The sequence below is a fragment of the Pecten maximus genome, chromosome 3 (assembly GCF_902652985.1).
Source record: "Pecten maximus chromosome 3, xPecMax1.1, whole genome shotgun sequence".
Taxonomy (NCBI): domain Eukaryota; kingdom Metazoa; phylum Mollusca; class Bivalvia; order Pectinida; family Pectinidae; genus Pecten; species Pecten maximus.
In genome coordinates, this window is record NC_047017.1 from 4,650,874 (window position 1) to 4,665,556 (window position 14,683).

General features: G+C 35.9%; 1 protein-coding gene across 1 annotated transcript in view; it reads left to right on the forward strand.

Annotated features, from left to right (window-relative positions):
- Positions 1-12,184: 12,184 nt before the first annotated feature.
- Positions 12,185-14,683, forward strand: part of LOC117322999 — a 50,659-nt gene continuing 48,160 nt past the window's right edge. Inside the window, exon 1 of the mRNA XM_033877978.1 lies at positions 12,185-13,071. Within this exon, the coding sequence (XP_033733869.1) occupies positions 12,837-13,071 (235 nt within the window). The 5' untranslated portion in view covers positions 12,185-12,836. The remainder of the gene's footprint in view (positions 13,072-14,683) is intronic.

Genomic DNA, 14,683 nt, shown 5'->3' on the forward strand with positions numbered 1-14,683 from the left:
CCTTTATCTTACTTTGGAGATAAAACATTTATTAACACGCCATAGGTAGTCCAGGTTGGTGTTCATGGAAAATGGAACAATGTCTTTGGAAACACTCTTTGAAAAGAAACGTTATCACAGAAACTCTTTCGTGATTTTGACCAGGACGACTCTTCCTACTATCCTGGTTTCTGTAAAGAGGATCTTGTTCCATGATGGCGATCTTGCTTCGCTCAAGGCAGTAACAGAGAAAATGAAAACGTTCATATCTTCGTCCCTCCCTCTGCTTCCACGGAACCGCCTATTCCAACCCACCACCCTATAAGGTATTAATCTCTCTTCCTAGGCCAGACCACAATCTGGAATTTAAAACAGTCGATCGCCGTTCTCATGGTTTCTTCCATGGTTACGGAGGAGTTTAGTTTGTGCAATCTTTTCCAGTCAATGAGCATGCTGAAGCTAAACAAGGATACTGTGGTAGATTTGTGTAAAGAACGTCCAGCCCTAATAGGAAGAGGCGAACGTACCTAAAAGTCACTAAATCCAGCAATATTCCTTGTACGAATTATAATGTTTCCCTCTATGCAACGCACTTGACAGTGGCCAATATTCCGGAGATATTGAACTTCTGAAGAGTTTGATTATTATTTTATTAACATTCTGAAACATTCCAAGTACATTATGTACATCGACAGATCAAGAAAACTCGCTTACCTATTTGCCCCAATAGTCATCTGAAACTGTGGAAAACGTACGGAAGAAATCAGTCTCTTCGGTGCTACAAGAACTATATTTGAATTCAAACTCACAAAGCACTAAGGTAAACCTAATTTCAAGGCTAAGCTATGTAAAAGTACGCACTAGAGACTTTTTTCTTTAAATTAGATAATACAGATTGATGACGAAAAAATCAATTTGTGAAGGAAAACGAGAACTGCTTCTCCCTGTGTTGGTGTACCATTGCTAATGGTCCTTGCATAATTCAACACGTATTTGTAACGTGGTTCTACTAAGGGCTGCAGGTAATTGTTTAGCTATACAGCTATTCACGTATCACATATTTGGATTCCATTTTCTAAACATTTGCAGGAGCGGCAGGAAACAATGGGTGTATTGCATTTCACTGCTTGCCGTTGGAGTTGACTATTTGGAGCACAACAGCGAGATCACATTTTGCAGAATGGGTCTGGTTTGGCTTTCAAATGTTTTGTGTTTAGTGGACATTGAAAACCCCAATAATAAGAGCTAATGTACTGTATCCTAATGCCAGCTGTGTATGGTTAGCGACTAAAAGTAGCAGCTTTCGGGATCGGTTCGGGATTATGTTCGATGCTTGAATTTATGCAAAGTGGTTCTAATTCCATCACGCTAGTTCTTATATCGAGAATATAGCTAACCCGTAATTGACCTATATTTGAATGACGGGTGCCGTCGATGAAGTAGAAACCGCTAATGCTACTGGAACGCGTGGTCTAATTTTCCTTATACTTTCTTATGGTCGAGATTTGTTAGATACGAGACGTTTTCCTCTCGTTTGTTTTCGCGTTGCGATTTTTCATTAGTTTTGAGTGTGTTTTATGTCGGTTATGAGATGATGCAAGGACGCTATGGTGTTCTTCTTCTTTTTCTTATAATTATAAAAGTTATACTTGTCCGTAAATTAAAAAAAGAAATGAAAGAAAAAAAAATCTTCTTTGCAATCGTGGAGAACGTCTCAGGCGAATATTAGATATTTCAACTTTCAAAGATTGTATTAACAAACGTCTTCAGAAAAGTGTATTTTCACCTCGGGAAATTCGAATTCTGAGTTATATAGTATATAGTACATATAAAATGTAATTACAAATCTTCAAGAATGACACAGGACATTCAGGTGTCTGACAAAAATCTAATCTCTTCCGAAAATCCCGTCTGTCTCATTCTATAGATTCCAAATGATACCCATAAAAGTCTGGATTTCTCATATGAAACTTTTAATGATACATTATGTCAATTTCAATCCCGATAAAACTATCTCATCAGAACAAAAGCCTTATAAATATAAAATAAAATATCAAAAAAATACATAATTCACATGTATGTACCATAAGAGTGCAGGTTGTTTTTCATCATGATAATATAGCCCATTGCTTTGAAGCCTGATAAAAGCATAAAATATAAGTGATTATTTTGCACTGCTGGTAGTAAATACACCCTCTATATGCCAACTACATTTCAAGTTAGTATAGACACATTAATTTTATTTAAGTTAAATTGGTAAATATATGACCGGTAACAAGCGACCGCGGCATGATCGATTAATTTGTGGCCGTATAACTCGGGCAATCCCGACCAAGGTATAATCTAATTATAGACTACGAAATTATCCATTGATTGACAGGGCTGGAAAGGATCGCATAAATGCTTCGCACCAGTTCTGGTGGTGAGGGTGATTACTATTCCCAGTCTCCGGGGATCTTGAGACGAGATTTACCTCTATAGCCTGTCTGTATATAACACGACTTTCGTATCTCTCGTTTACTACCGCATTTCTTAAAGAAAGGACACGTTTTAAAGGTCAGAACCAAGTGTATCATTGTTATTAAAGCTTCACCATTCTCGGTCTGTAATCCTTCAGCTAGTTTGTTTATCGTTACTTGTGATAGACCTACGAATAACACAAAATCAATAATTCAATTTTAAAGTCCGGTGAGGCAACTTGACACGATTCAATATACCATATTCAGTATACGGTTATTGTTGCGAGGTACAATTTTTGAAAAAAGCATACAAATATGACGTATTTTTAGCTATTTCAATTCTTTAACATAACACGACTGTCTTTTATACATATCTCCGTTGCGAAAGTTTCCCCATATTTCTCGTAAAAACAATTGTATGTTTGCTTAACAAATGTATTTCGTCACATATACCAAGACTACAGGTAATCTGCCAGGATTTCTGTTTTCCTATACTATATAAGAAAACAGACGTCTAAACAGAATCGTAATTCTTATTAAAGGCCAATCAAGCGAGGTCACACTATCAATAAAGATATATTTACATCAAAGAAAAAGGTTGTTTTCTACGAAAGCCGGTTGGGACCATTTTTGTAGAAGAAAAAAAAAAAAAAATTCGCGTAATTACGCGAAACTAACGCGTTATATCGCGAAACTTTCGCGTAATTACGCGAAACTAACGCGTTATTACGCGAAACTAACGCGTTATATCGCGAAACTTTCGCGTAATTACGCGAAACTATCGCGTTATTACGCGAAACTTTCGCGTTATTTCGCGAAACTTTCGCGAAACTTACGCGTTATTACGCGAAACTAACGCGTTATATCACGAATATATATTGATAGTTATAAGAAGTATTTTTTTTACTATTTCCTATTCTGTACATTCAATTTTTGTAACTATACATGTTTTTGAAATGTCTGAATAAAAGAAAGTTTAAACTAAGTATCGGCTACTTTTGAAGAGTATTGACATGAGGCACGACAGTTTAGTGAGTTTTTATTTTGAGCTTGGCCTATCCCAAGCTGAAATTTTGAGTTTTTTTAACAATAGTGGATAGTGCTGTTTTAAGCAATTCAACACGTAAACGAACTTTGAAACGATAGTGTTTAACAATAAGGAAATTAGTTCTCGGATATATACGATGTTGCATTATTCATTCTCAAAGAATTACAAAATTCTGGACAGAAAAAAAATCTTGGTTCTCGCCCTCCATCTTTACAGTCAGTATCTGATACTCTGAAACCATTTCATCGTCTGATATAACCTGCTGCGCATTATAACGCAAATGTTTATTGATATTATACAATTATCGACCTGTTTTCAGGTAAATATGATGATTTATAAACAACTCGAGAAAATGATATTTTCCGAGGCCGAAGGTCATCGTATTCACCTGAAAACAGGTTGATAACTGCTTTATTATATGACAAAACTGCAACATTTTCATATTACAGAATGATTATCATTACCTGTCATAGGATTGAAAAAATAATAGTGATCGACTGGAGAAAGGTTCAAAAGAGGGCTAAAGAAATATTTTATGATAATATAAATACAGTTATAGATAAAAGTACTAACAGTCCTAAGACGTATTGGAAACTTCTTGGGAATATTCTTAAAAGTAAAAAAAACCCAGATATATCCCCTTTACTAGATAGTACTACAAACGAAATAATATACGACAATGATAGAAAATGTGAATTACTAAACAATTACTTTAGCTCTGTGTGTACTTTACCTGAAAATGATATAGATAAACCATTGCCAGCTTTTGAGAGGCGGACTGATTCTATTTTATCAGAAATACATATAGATTACAGTGAAGTTGAAGATATTATAAATAATCTAGATGTTAATAAGGCGTCTGGCCCTGACGGAATTAGCCACAAAATGTTAAAACTACTGTCCAGTGAAATAGCTATACCGCTATCTTTTATATTTAATTATTCTTTGTCTTCCTCTATATATCCTGACAATTGGAAAATTGCGCATGTCATGCCTATTTTTAAGGCTAATGACGCAAGCATTGTCTCCAACTACAGACCTATCTCACTGCTAAGTTGTATAGGTAAACTATTTGAGCGTGTAGTACATAAACATATTTATAATTTCTTAATCGAAAATGACCTTATTTATAAATATCAGTCCGGGTTTCTACCAAACCATTCCACAACACATCAACTTATCGAGTTATATCATTCAATAATTACATCATTAGAAAATTATGAGCATTCGATTTTAATTTTTTGTGATTTTTCAAAGGCCTTTGACCGTGTGTGGCACAAAGGTCTTCTACATAAACTTAACAATTATGGTATCTCAGGACCTCTTCTAAGATGGATAACTAGTTATCTGTCGAACAGAAAACAATCAGTTTTTATTAATGATTCTATATCTTCGCGTAAGACTATAAATGCTGGTGCCCTCAAGGATCAGTTCTAGGTCCACTTTTCTTCCTTCTTTATATAAACGATATTTCATGTGAACTTTCTTCCCTATCTAGACTCTTTGCAGATGATACCTCTCTTTCTTATTCGTCCCATGACTTAAACACTATTGAAGCAGACGCAAACGCAGATCTTATTAAACTTGAAGTCTGGTCTAAAGAATGGCTAATGTCCTTTAATCCTACTAAAACTGAGGCCCTGGTTATCTCAAATAGGCAACTTCCATTTATCCCATCTTTAACATTCAACAATACCCCAATTCAAATCACTAATCAACATAAACACTTAGGTGTCGTTTTTTCTAATGATTGTAAATGGAATATCCATGTTGAATATATGGTTAAAAAAGTTAATAAATATATAGCCACACTTCGTAAATTAAAACTTATCCTAAATAGGAATACATTAGAAAAAATGTATCTTACTTATATTCGACCTCTACTCGAATATGCCTGCGAAGTATGGGACAACTGTGGTACAACAAATTTATTGCTATTGGAAAAAATAAATTTAGAAGCTGCGAGAATAGTTACAGGGCTGCCCATATTCACAAAAAAAAGATTTCTTATATCAAGAAACCGGCTGGTTACCCCTTGCGAAGAGAAGGGATGCTCGGAAACTGTCTTTATTCTATTCTATAGTTAATAATTTGTCACCTACTTTTCTCGTCGACTTATTGCCAATGTATATTGGAAATATAATTCCATACAATTTGCGAAATGCACATCTTTTGAGAGAACAACACTTTCGTTTACAACTTTCAAACAATTCTTTCTTTCCCTCTACGTCAAAACTCTGGAACGACTTGAATATCACTATTAGAAACTCGCCTTCTCTAAGTTCTTTTAAGTCAAATGTAAAGAAATCTATGACAGCAAACAATATATTATATAGTAAGCATTTTATAAACTATGGACCTAGGAATTTAAATATTATCCACAGTCGACTGAGAAATCGAGCTAGCACACTAAACTATGATCTTTTTAGAGCTAATCTCGTAGATTCACCCGAGTGTCAATGTGGGCATCCCTGTGAAGATTGCTATCATTTTTTCCTTATCTGTCCTTTGTATGCCAATTTAAGAAGAACACTTATTACTGAAATATCATGGTACGGTCCTGCCAACATCGATGTTCTTTGTAAAGGTGATCCTAATATTTCACCAAATGACAATGTAAAAATCGCCAAAGCTGTGCAAAACTTCCTGAGAAGGTCGGGTAGATTCGACTAGCTGCCGTTTCTTACTCCCCCTCCCTTTTTCCTCTCCTTTTCTTAATCTTATTAGTTCATGACTTGCTTCAAAAGTGTCCTATCTATCCGTACTTTATATATAGTGTAAGGACAACAATGGATCAATTGAATCCATCTAAAAATGTAGGTTGTATTTCTGGTCCTTCCGGATCCAAACGGCACTTGAGAAACGTAGTTAACTGGAAGAGCGGACGGAACCAGGAGAAAGCCACTTACGCACGGGATGTGATGAACATTTGAAACAGCTGAAAGATTGGAAAGTGAATAGTGTAACAAGTGTCGTCTGTGTCGGGAAGGATCGGAAACACAATCTCAGTTCATTAATTTTACTTGTTGCAAGCTATACAAAACTATTGTCACCCCCCCTCTCTCTCTCCTCCTGCCTGTCTCTCATTCTCTCTCTCTTTTTCCATCCCTAATAAAATATAACCTTTTTTTTATTTTTTAAGAAAGACAATTCATAAATCATCTTTTGTTTATCATATTGTTGAATATTTGTACATATCATCATGTGACCACTGTATATTATCATATGTCATTTATGCGGGAAAGGTCATCAATAAGTTTGCAAAACTTACCGACCAATCCCTTTGTCATTTTATGTCAATAAGATATGTTTAAACTAAATTAAACTAAAGGTTCAAAATGACATTTAAAAAGTCAAAGTCAACAATGAATTTTAACTTCATTATTTATTATTGCTTAAAATTCAACAAAATTTAAATGCTAAAACATCTAAAAATTCAGTCTATTAAACTCTGTCCGGGAGTACATACCTACACGTACATGTAAGCATGCATTTTTGACGACACGGATAGTTGGACATTCCCTTGTTACTATATTTGGGTGTGTAATCGAGTTGTTGGATTGTTATGTCACCCTGGATTTGACGTCACGGATTGCGGGAGAGTCCCTGTTATTATATTTGGGTGCGTATTCGAGTTATTGGGTGGTTGTATCACTCTGTAGCGAGAGAGGGTACGGACAAAAGCCTCCCCCCCCCCCCCCCCCCCCCCCCCCTCCCTAGACATTAGCCTCTAGGACAAAAGCCCCTTCATACTAATCAAAAAGTGGACAAAAGCTCCTTTATATAAAAAAAAAATTAATTTCAATATATGTACATTTTCATTGATGTTGTATTCTCACGAAAAGAAATATATCATTAATGTCTTCATGTGTATCAACAGTGAAATGTCTTTATTTGCACAGGTATCAATTTGTTTTTTTATATGATTTCTTTGATTTTAATCATTCCTAAAATTAAAATGATTACAAGACAGAGCAACATGTTTGGTAAGGCAGTCATTATATTATAACTTGAGACACAGATACTGAAAAAGAAGATGTTTTAGGAACCTGATGGCACCATGTAATCGATGATTATTGATAAAATACTATTAAAAAATACAGATTTACTAATAGTATATAACGTATACCAACTAAATTTATATAGAAGGGGATATAACGCGATAGTTTCGCGTTATTACGCGAAAAAAAAAAAAAAAAATTCTACGAAAATGGTCCCAACCGGCTTTCGTAGTTTTCTGCTTCATCAGCGATTTCTGTCGTAAATTTGTTGAAAATTAAAAAAAAAAAAATGCTGCGTACTCAAAGTGAGAACATGGATAGAAACAATGAAATCGCCAGACGTGTCCGCGAGCACCAAACTCGATCATAAGTGCAATTTGTACTCTCTTTGTTCTCTTGGGAACGTTTACGCAGGTGATACACAAGCAAACTAGCAGTCTGCAGACACCATTGTCTGATTTAACAACATTAAAATAGTGTTTAGACGTAAATGTAGAAGAAATCCTGAAAACTACAGCCCATTACACTGATATCAGAATCATCAACGACCTTCCCGGTTTATCCAACATCCATTCTGGAGATAATGAAAAACCTCGACTTGAAGCCATGTCGATGTGAGATAATGGCTGCAACGCTTGGGTATACTTGTCAACAGATGATGTAAAACTAATTTATGCGTTTCATTTCAGCCGCTGTACCAATTTGAAATATGACTATTCACACAATGCGTGTGTTTGGCCAGATTAAATCGAAAACACATATTTCATTCTAAGGCTAGGAGCAATGCATGGACCTGCGGAAACTGTCGTATCCAAACCCTTCATATAACAGTTCCTGTAACATGGCTAACGAATTGGGAGTATTGTTAATAATGAAAAAAAGTATCGATTTATGGAAAGCGGAAGATAAGTCATGCACATTTGTGGAACTACTTACCCGATTTTGTTGCAGTGAAAATTATTCAGTACAGGGGATGAAAGGTGATGCCTCGATGAATTTTGATAAAGCTTTGTTTGTGAAATGAATATCATTACAAGAAACATTGCTTTCACTAGGGGCCGCGGTGGCCGAGTGGTTAAGGTGTCCCGACACTTTATCACTATACATCCACCTCTGAGTTGCGAGGATGCGGTTGGTTTTTCTCCGGGTACTCCGGCTTTCCTCCACCTCCAAAACCTTTCACGTTCTTAAATGACCCTACCATTTAATACACAAAACCGCGCGCAAGTACATGTATTAGGACATAAAGTCTTATAATGTCTGATATACTTATATGTAACAATGGTAGACATATCAAAGGTGACTCTCTTTGTTTTATGATATCAATGATGATTTAAAACTGCTATTTATTTTTTTCGATTTGATTTGGTAATTTTTTATGATACATTAATGTAAGAAGATCAAGAATGAGAGAGTCCCTGACTTTTAATGCCACTCGTAAATATGGAGACACGGCAGCCAATCAAGTCACACTATTCTGACAGCAGGCGAATTGGTCCTTTCTAGTAGACACCAGCCAGACGACAGAACACGTAACCATCGTCACAGAGGTCAATGCTCAACTGAAGGTCAAACATGAGGTAGTGCTATAGGGAGACACTGGGAAGAAAATGGATGTTTGGGAAAGATTATCCATTCATGCCTTTATCGGGTTCGTACCTGTTGTACCGGTACGAGTCTTCTGTACTCACAATGGAACACGCTGTGCCAACAGAACCGAACCGATTCTCGTGGATCGTTCATTTCGAACGCACCACTTGGATCCAAGATGGCGGAACAGTGATTCGTCATTTGTCTTATAAAAGTCTTCTTTTTTTCTGTTTTTGTTGTTGTTTTTTTTTTGTTAAAAACGATACGGGAACTCTCTATTTGCGGTGCAATTTTAAATCATATATATCAATTGATTAACGGAACTATTCAGAGGTTACGTTCAAAACTAGAAATCTCCTTAAAAAGATGAACGGCATAGTTTTAATGCTGGTGGTTATAATGTAAAACTGCTGGTGAAATAAATTAACGAACTAATGCGTTTGAGCACGGATAACAAAATTATATCAGTTTGAATCATTTTTGGTGATAATAAGACTGCATTTGAATGGGAATATAATTCTAATAATGTGTCATTTGAAAAGATACATCCACTTATTTAGCTTGCATTCAATCTTAACTTTGTTTCGTTTTTAACTGTGTTACTGCATTTTGCATTTACCGCTACATTGACCAATCATATACTTCCTCTTGTAACGCCACCTGTCGCGCCATATCCGGGGACAAAAGACTATTATACGGCTATGCCGAAAAAGGAAACTAATCGGTTTTTATGTTTGAAGCGAACGACGGTCGCCATCTTGGGAACTCGCCTGATATACAGCTGCGTTCCGTTATATGATACCACACCTATTGGATACAACTGGCACGACCCCAATAGAGGATTACATGATAAATCTCAACTTAAGTCACCTCTAAGGAATACTGAAACATCAACAACATATGCAGTACTTATGCCCTATTTGCATGACAGTCAGTTGAGCCGGAACACTTCTGTAACATTACTATAAATGTCATTATAAATGTGTTTCATATTCCAGGAACAATTTGTAGGTGAAAGGGTGTTGAAAGTGCAACATGTCATTTGATTCGTTAAATAAACAGCTAGTAAAATTATGTTTTTTCTTGAATATTTTTTCTGTCCATAGCTACAAATTTTGAAAACAATTTGTTCTTCTTTCAGAAGAACATAGCAACATCGTTTGCTTCTCAAGTCGTTAATTTACGTTACTTTTACAGACCTTTAGGGTCTTTAATCAATTAAACCGAGTGAATACGAAGATACATACCATTAATGTATTTGAAGCCAGAGAAACTAATTACCCATCTGGGACTGCGTAATCCTTTTTAGCTTCAAGTGCTTCAGTCACGTCACGTTATCGCCATAATGGTACCCCAATACACCATTGATCAGATGTTTCCATCCGAAGAGTTCCCAGGGGTACGTAGCTATTGCCGTATCCTTTGAAATGCACCACTTTGGATTACGTGTCTGGCGTTTTGTCTTCGGCTGCGGCTGTCTGTCAAGGCCCGACACCTTTGACAACGTAATCAACAACAGAGTATACGTTTACGTATTGGTAAACTCATTAACTTATCGTCAAACTAAAATAGGTCTTGGCACCCAAGTTTCCGGAATAGCAGATAATTTGTCGTTATAACAGTTTTGGTTCATTTTACAGACGGCTACTGACACGTTTTACAAAGAAGGCGCAATTGAATATTACTACGGCGCTGTTTCTGCAAAGAATGCGTTACGCTAATCATTTCTAACATTGCATATACTATTTATTGATGAAACATTGCTTTATTTGAATTTGTAGAGCTCTGTTTATTCTTTCGTAACACATTTTGTATCATACATTGCCTCAATAGTGCTGTCAATATTCCTTGCTAACGGCAAAGTGACATCTCGAAATTTCTTGAGCAAATTTCAATCTTTTATCCGTTTTCGTTTGCTAGTTGTGGTTTTGATATCATTGGATTTGTAGTACAGCATGTCCGTCTGTCTATAGACACAATTTGGTACCATCTTCTCCTCCCAGGATTATGCACGGATTTCAACGAAACTTTTCACACAAACCCTGAAAGTCGAAAAGCTCAATTTTTTTTTACCCAAGTTATGGCCCTTGATGCCGCTAAGTGAAACATATCTTGTCCGGACTACTCCCCTTAACAGACTTCATCCATTTTCAATAAAACTACACAATAGTGTTAGGGAATACGTGAAGATGTGCATGCAGTTTTGTTGTTGTTGTTGTTTTTAGGGATTTTTTTTGTTTTGTTTTTTTAATTTTTGTTGTGTTTTTGTTTGTTTTTTGTTTGGTTTTGTTTGTTTTTTTCCCTAAAAAACTTGGTTGTCATGTTACCAGTCGTTCGATCCATCTAATTCAAGCTTGGTCAAGTTGTATACCTTATTAATGCTATTTTCATGCTATCATGTATTTCCAGACCGTGACAATGGAAAAATAATCCATTTGTATTTTAAGTTACAAATAATAACATGTTTAAATTACATTTCCTGTAGTCTTTTGTGGATATCAGACCGCCTTGTACAATCCATTCCGTGATATGAAATGAAATTCTTTTCGTGAAATGAAATCTTATTTGAATTCATGAATGGCAATTCCATTGTGAAATCGAAGGACATTGTGAAATCAAATCATCTCATGAAGATATACAATTTCCAGGTGTTTTTTTTTTTAACAAACATTGAATTGATCTACGTTTTGTTAAATGTATGTGTAAAGTCTATGCATATTTAAGTCAAATCTCCGTATATGCATTTGCGAATGAATTCAAATCTTCAATAAGATTAAATCCTCAGAAATGTGTTAAATAAGACACCTTCGTGAAGTCCAATCCCTCTGTAATACATAACACATATACCCGCTTGATGTGAAATCAAAACACAAAAATCAAATATATGTATAAAGAAATTTATCCTCCTCCTCCTCCTCCTTTACACATGACTTAAGCTTATATAAACAAGCCGCCGTCATTGAAGCGCTCAATGTTTACACGTGAACGCGTGTCAATTTGTTTTGGGCTTCCCGCCACGTCTCGTGTACATAGTACAGTATTGACATTTGGTGATTTAGTCATTCGATGGCCGCGGTAAACTACCACACGCTCCCTTTAATGTTCATATCAGGCTGAGTAGTACAAAACCCGGGACATCCATTCTCTAGCCTGGTAATCTCGTGGTCTCGTGATGGAACAAGCGTCGACACAGTATTCATTACCTCTTTTGTTTTGACTTGGACCCATCATCCAATCAACTCGAAGAATCCGATGGTTGTGACATTTCAACGAGTACTTTTCAACGTTTGAAACACTACGATAGTTTGAAACTTTGATCGATCACAACTTCACATATTCTGTCGAAATATCTGTGATGATAAATTGTTTGACAGTGTATGTACAGTTGGGCAGTCTCCGTGACACTTGATTTCAGGAGCTGCCAGAAGAAAAGACTATTCCGTGTAATTTTCTAGGAATGGGCCATTTGCGGAGTGAACATATTTAATTAATATTCCCAGTAGTAAAGTAATAATAAAGCAGGATCGATTTTCGGAATTTAAAGATTATGCTATAATTCAACATTCAACAGGAAAATGAGACAAAAAAATCTGTAAGGATGATATAAAATTTAAAGAGAATATGGCTTCAGAGGCGTCAACATATTCAATCACTGTATCGCCTAAGATGGCACTCTGGCATTGGAAAATGGTCGAACAATGAGGTGAAGATTTGAGTTGAGTGGGGACGGTAGAAGGAGAAGCATGCACCACTGTCACTATGCTCAATTCTATACTGTTCGTACTTGTGATTTTAGCGACCAGCTTTTCTGTTATCCAAACTGTGGGGCTCAATTGTGATGATAATGAGATCTGCCAAGGAGAAGGGCCCCTCCTTGAGAGACCGTGTTGTGGAGGGCTTGGAGGGGCCCAATGTGGTGCAGGACAAACAGCATGTAACGAAAAACTTGGATACGAATGTTCAAATATGGACGATGGGACAGGACAGTGCACAGGTGAGAACGATTTTAACATATAGTGGGGTAGTTGTGTGTTTGCTCAGCCTGTCATAATTTTTTTTTATTTTTTACATTGGAAAACAAGATTTTCTTGATATCTTTAATCTATTAAAGTGAACGTTAAACTAGATGAGTGTTTTTTTTCCCAATCTGTCATCAAATGGACAACTCTGTAGATATATTAAAAGTGATATCTATTATTAAAGGCATAATAAAATAAACATTTATACGTATTCAAAATATTTGCGCAATACAAAAATATCAATATATGTCTCTCAAAATGTTAAAATTGGCAGTGTCTTGTGAATATATATATAAACAATGAAATTAGAAACAATAAAAACAGATTTTATCATTTTCTCTACACACAAATGTATACAGGGCCAAAGCGGATTACATTTTAAGGGAGATTGTGTTTAAATTCTCGATCACTAAGCTAACCAATCCAGAATGAAGAATAAATAGACTTTAATGGTCCCGAGGGAGAACCTGTCCTTTCTGTTATCTACTCTCCAACTATTAAGGTTAACAATGACTACATATTGGATTCTTTCAAGGCACTGTTGTGTTTTTCATCAACAAGTGAAAAAAATAAACAATTGAATTGCACTTAAACTCGAGTTACTGTCTTAAAAACATTAAGCAATTGAATTGTTCGTTTTATATATGGTTAAAACAAAGTCTTTTTCAGAAGAAAAGAAGGAATGTCAAGAGTAGTAGATATAGATTAGTCCTGAAATGTAGAATAAGATTTTACAATAAGTTTTCATGGTAGTGGGGTTACCTAAAAAGCCACAATAACATACGATCCTCAGAGCTAGCTCAGATTGAATACTCACTCCAACTGTAGCTTCAGTCAGTATGATTATTCAAGCCAAACCAGGCTTAAAGAGTCTACATAGAATATCACAACATGAGATATAATTTCCCCCGTATCTCACATAATTCACATAGAATACTAGACCAGCTCTAATATACTTCATTGTCTATAACTTGTCTATAACTAGAAGTAAAGAAAATGCTTTTATCGTCTTGTGAAACATCCGAGGCCTAAGTAAGACTGAATCTGATATCTATCCTATTCTATAAGTGTGGTTATCCTAGCATAGCGGCATCTTGTTTTTTCATCGTCTGCTCCCTACAATAGTCTAGCCCTGCAGTGTCTTGTCTGCGACCGCGCTCTCCAACGTCTTCCTGGAAACCTTGGAGAACGAAGTACAGACTCTCCCAGAGAAATTTGTTCTCTTGAATCGCGTCTGAAAATCCATATTTTTTAATGTTTTCACCTCGAAGTGTAACTCTACTGGTGTAAAGTCTCGTGTACTTCTCGAACCCTCATCTGTTCGATTTCATTGCTTCACCCATGTTCGGCATGCTTAAGTTCGTTCCATTAGAATGTCATGTTTATATTTTTCATTGGAAATGAATTATTAAAACATAAGTTCATGAAGCCTGGAGATGTCTGCTTAAAGTACATGTCATGTTCTCTACGGGAATTATCTGTAAACACCATTGATTAATACTGATGTAGTGGTAATTGAATTGACTGGCCCAAAATTGCTCCGTATTAGGAAACATGTAAATTAACTTTATGAATGCTAATTTGTAC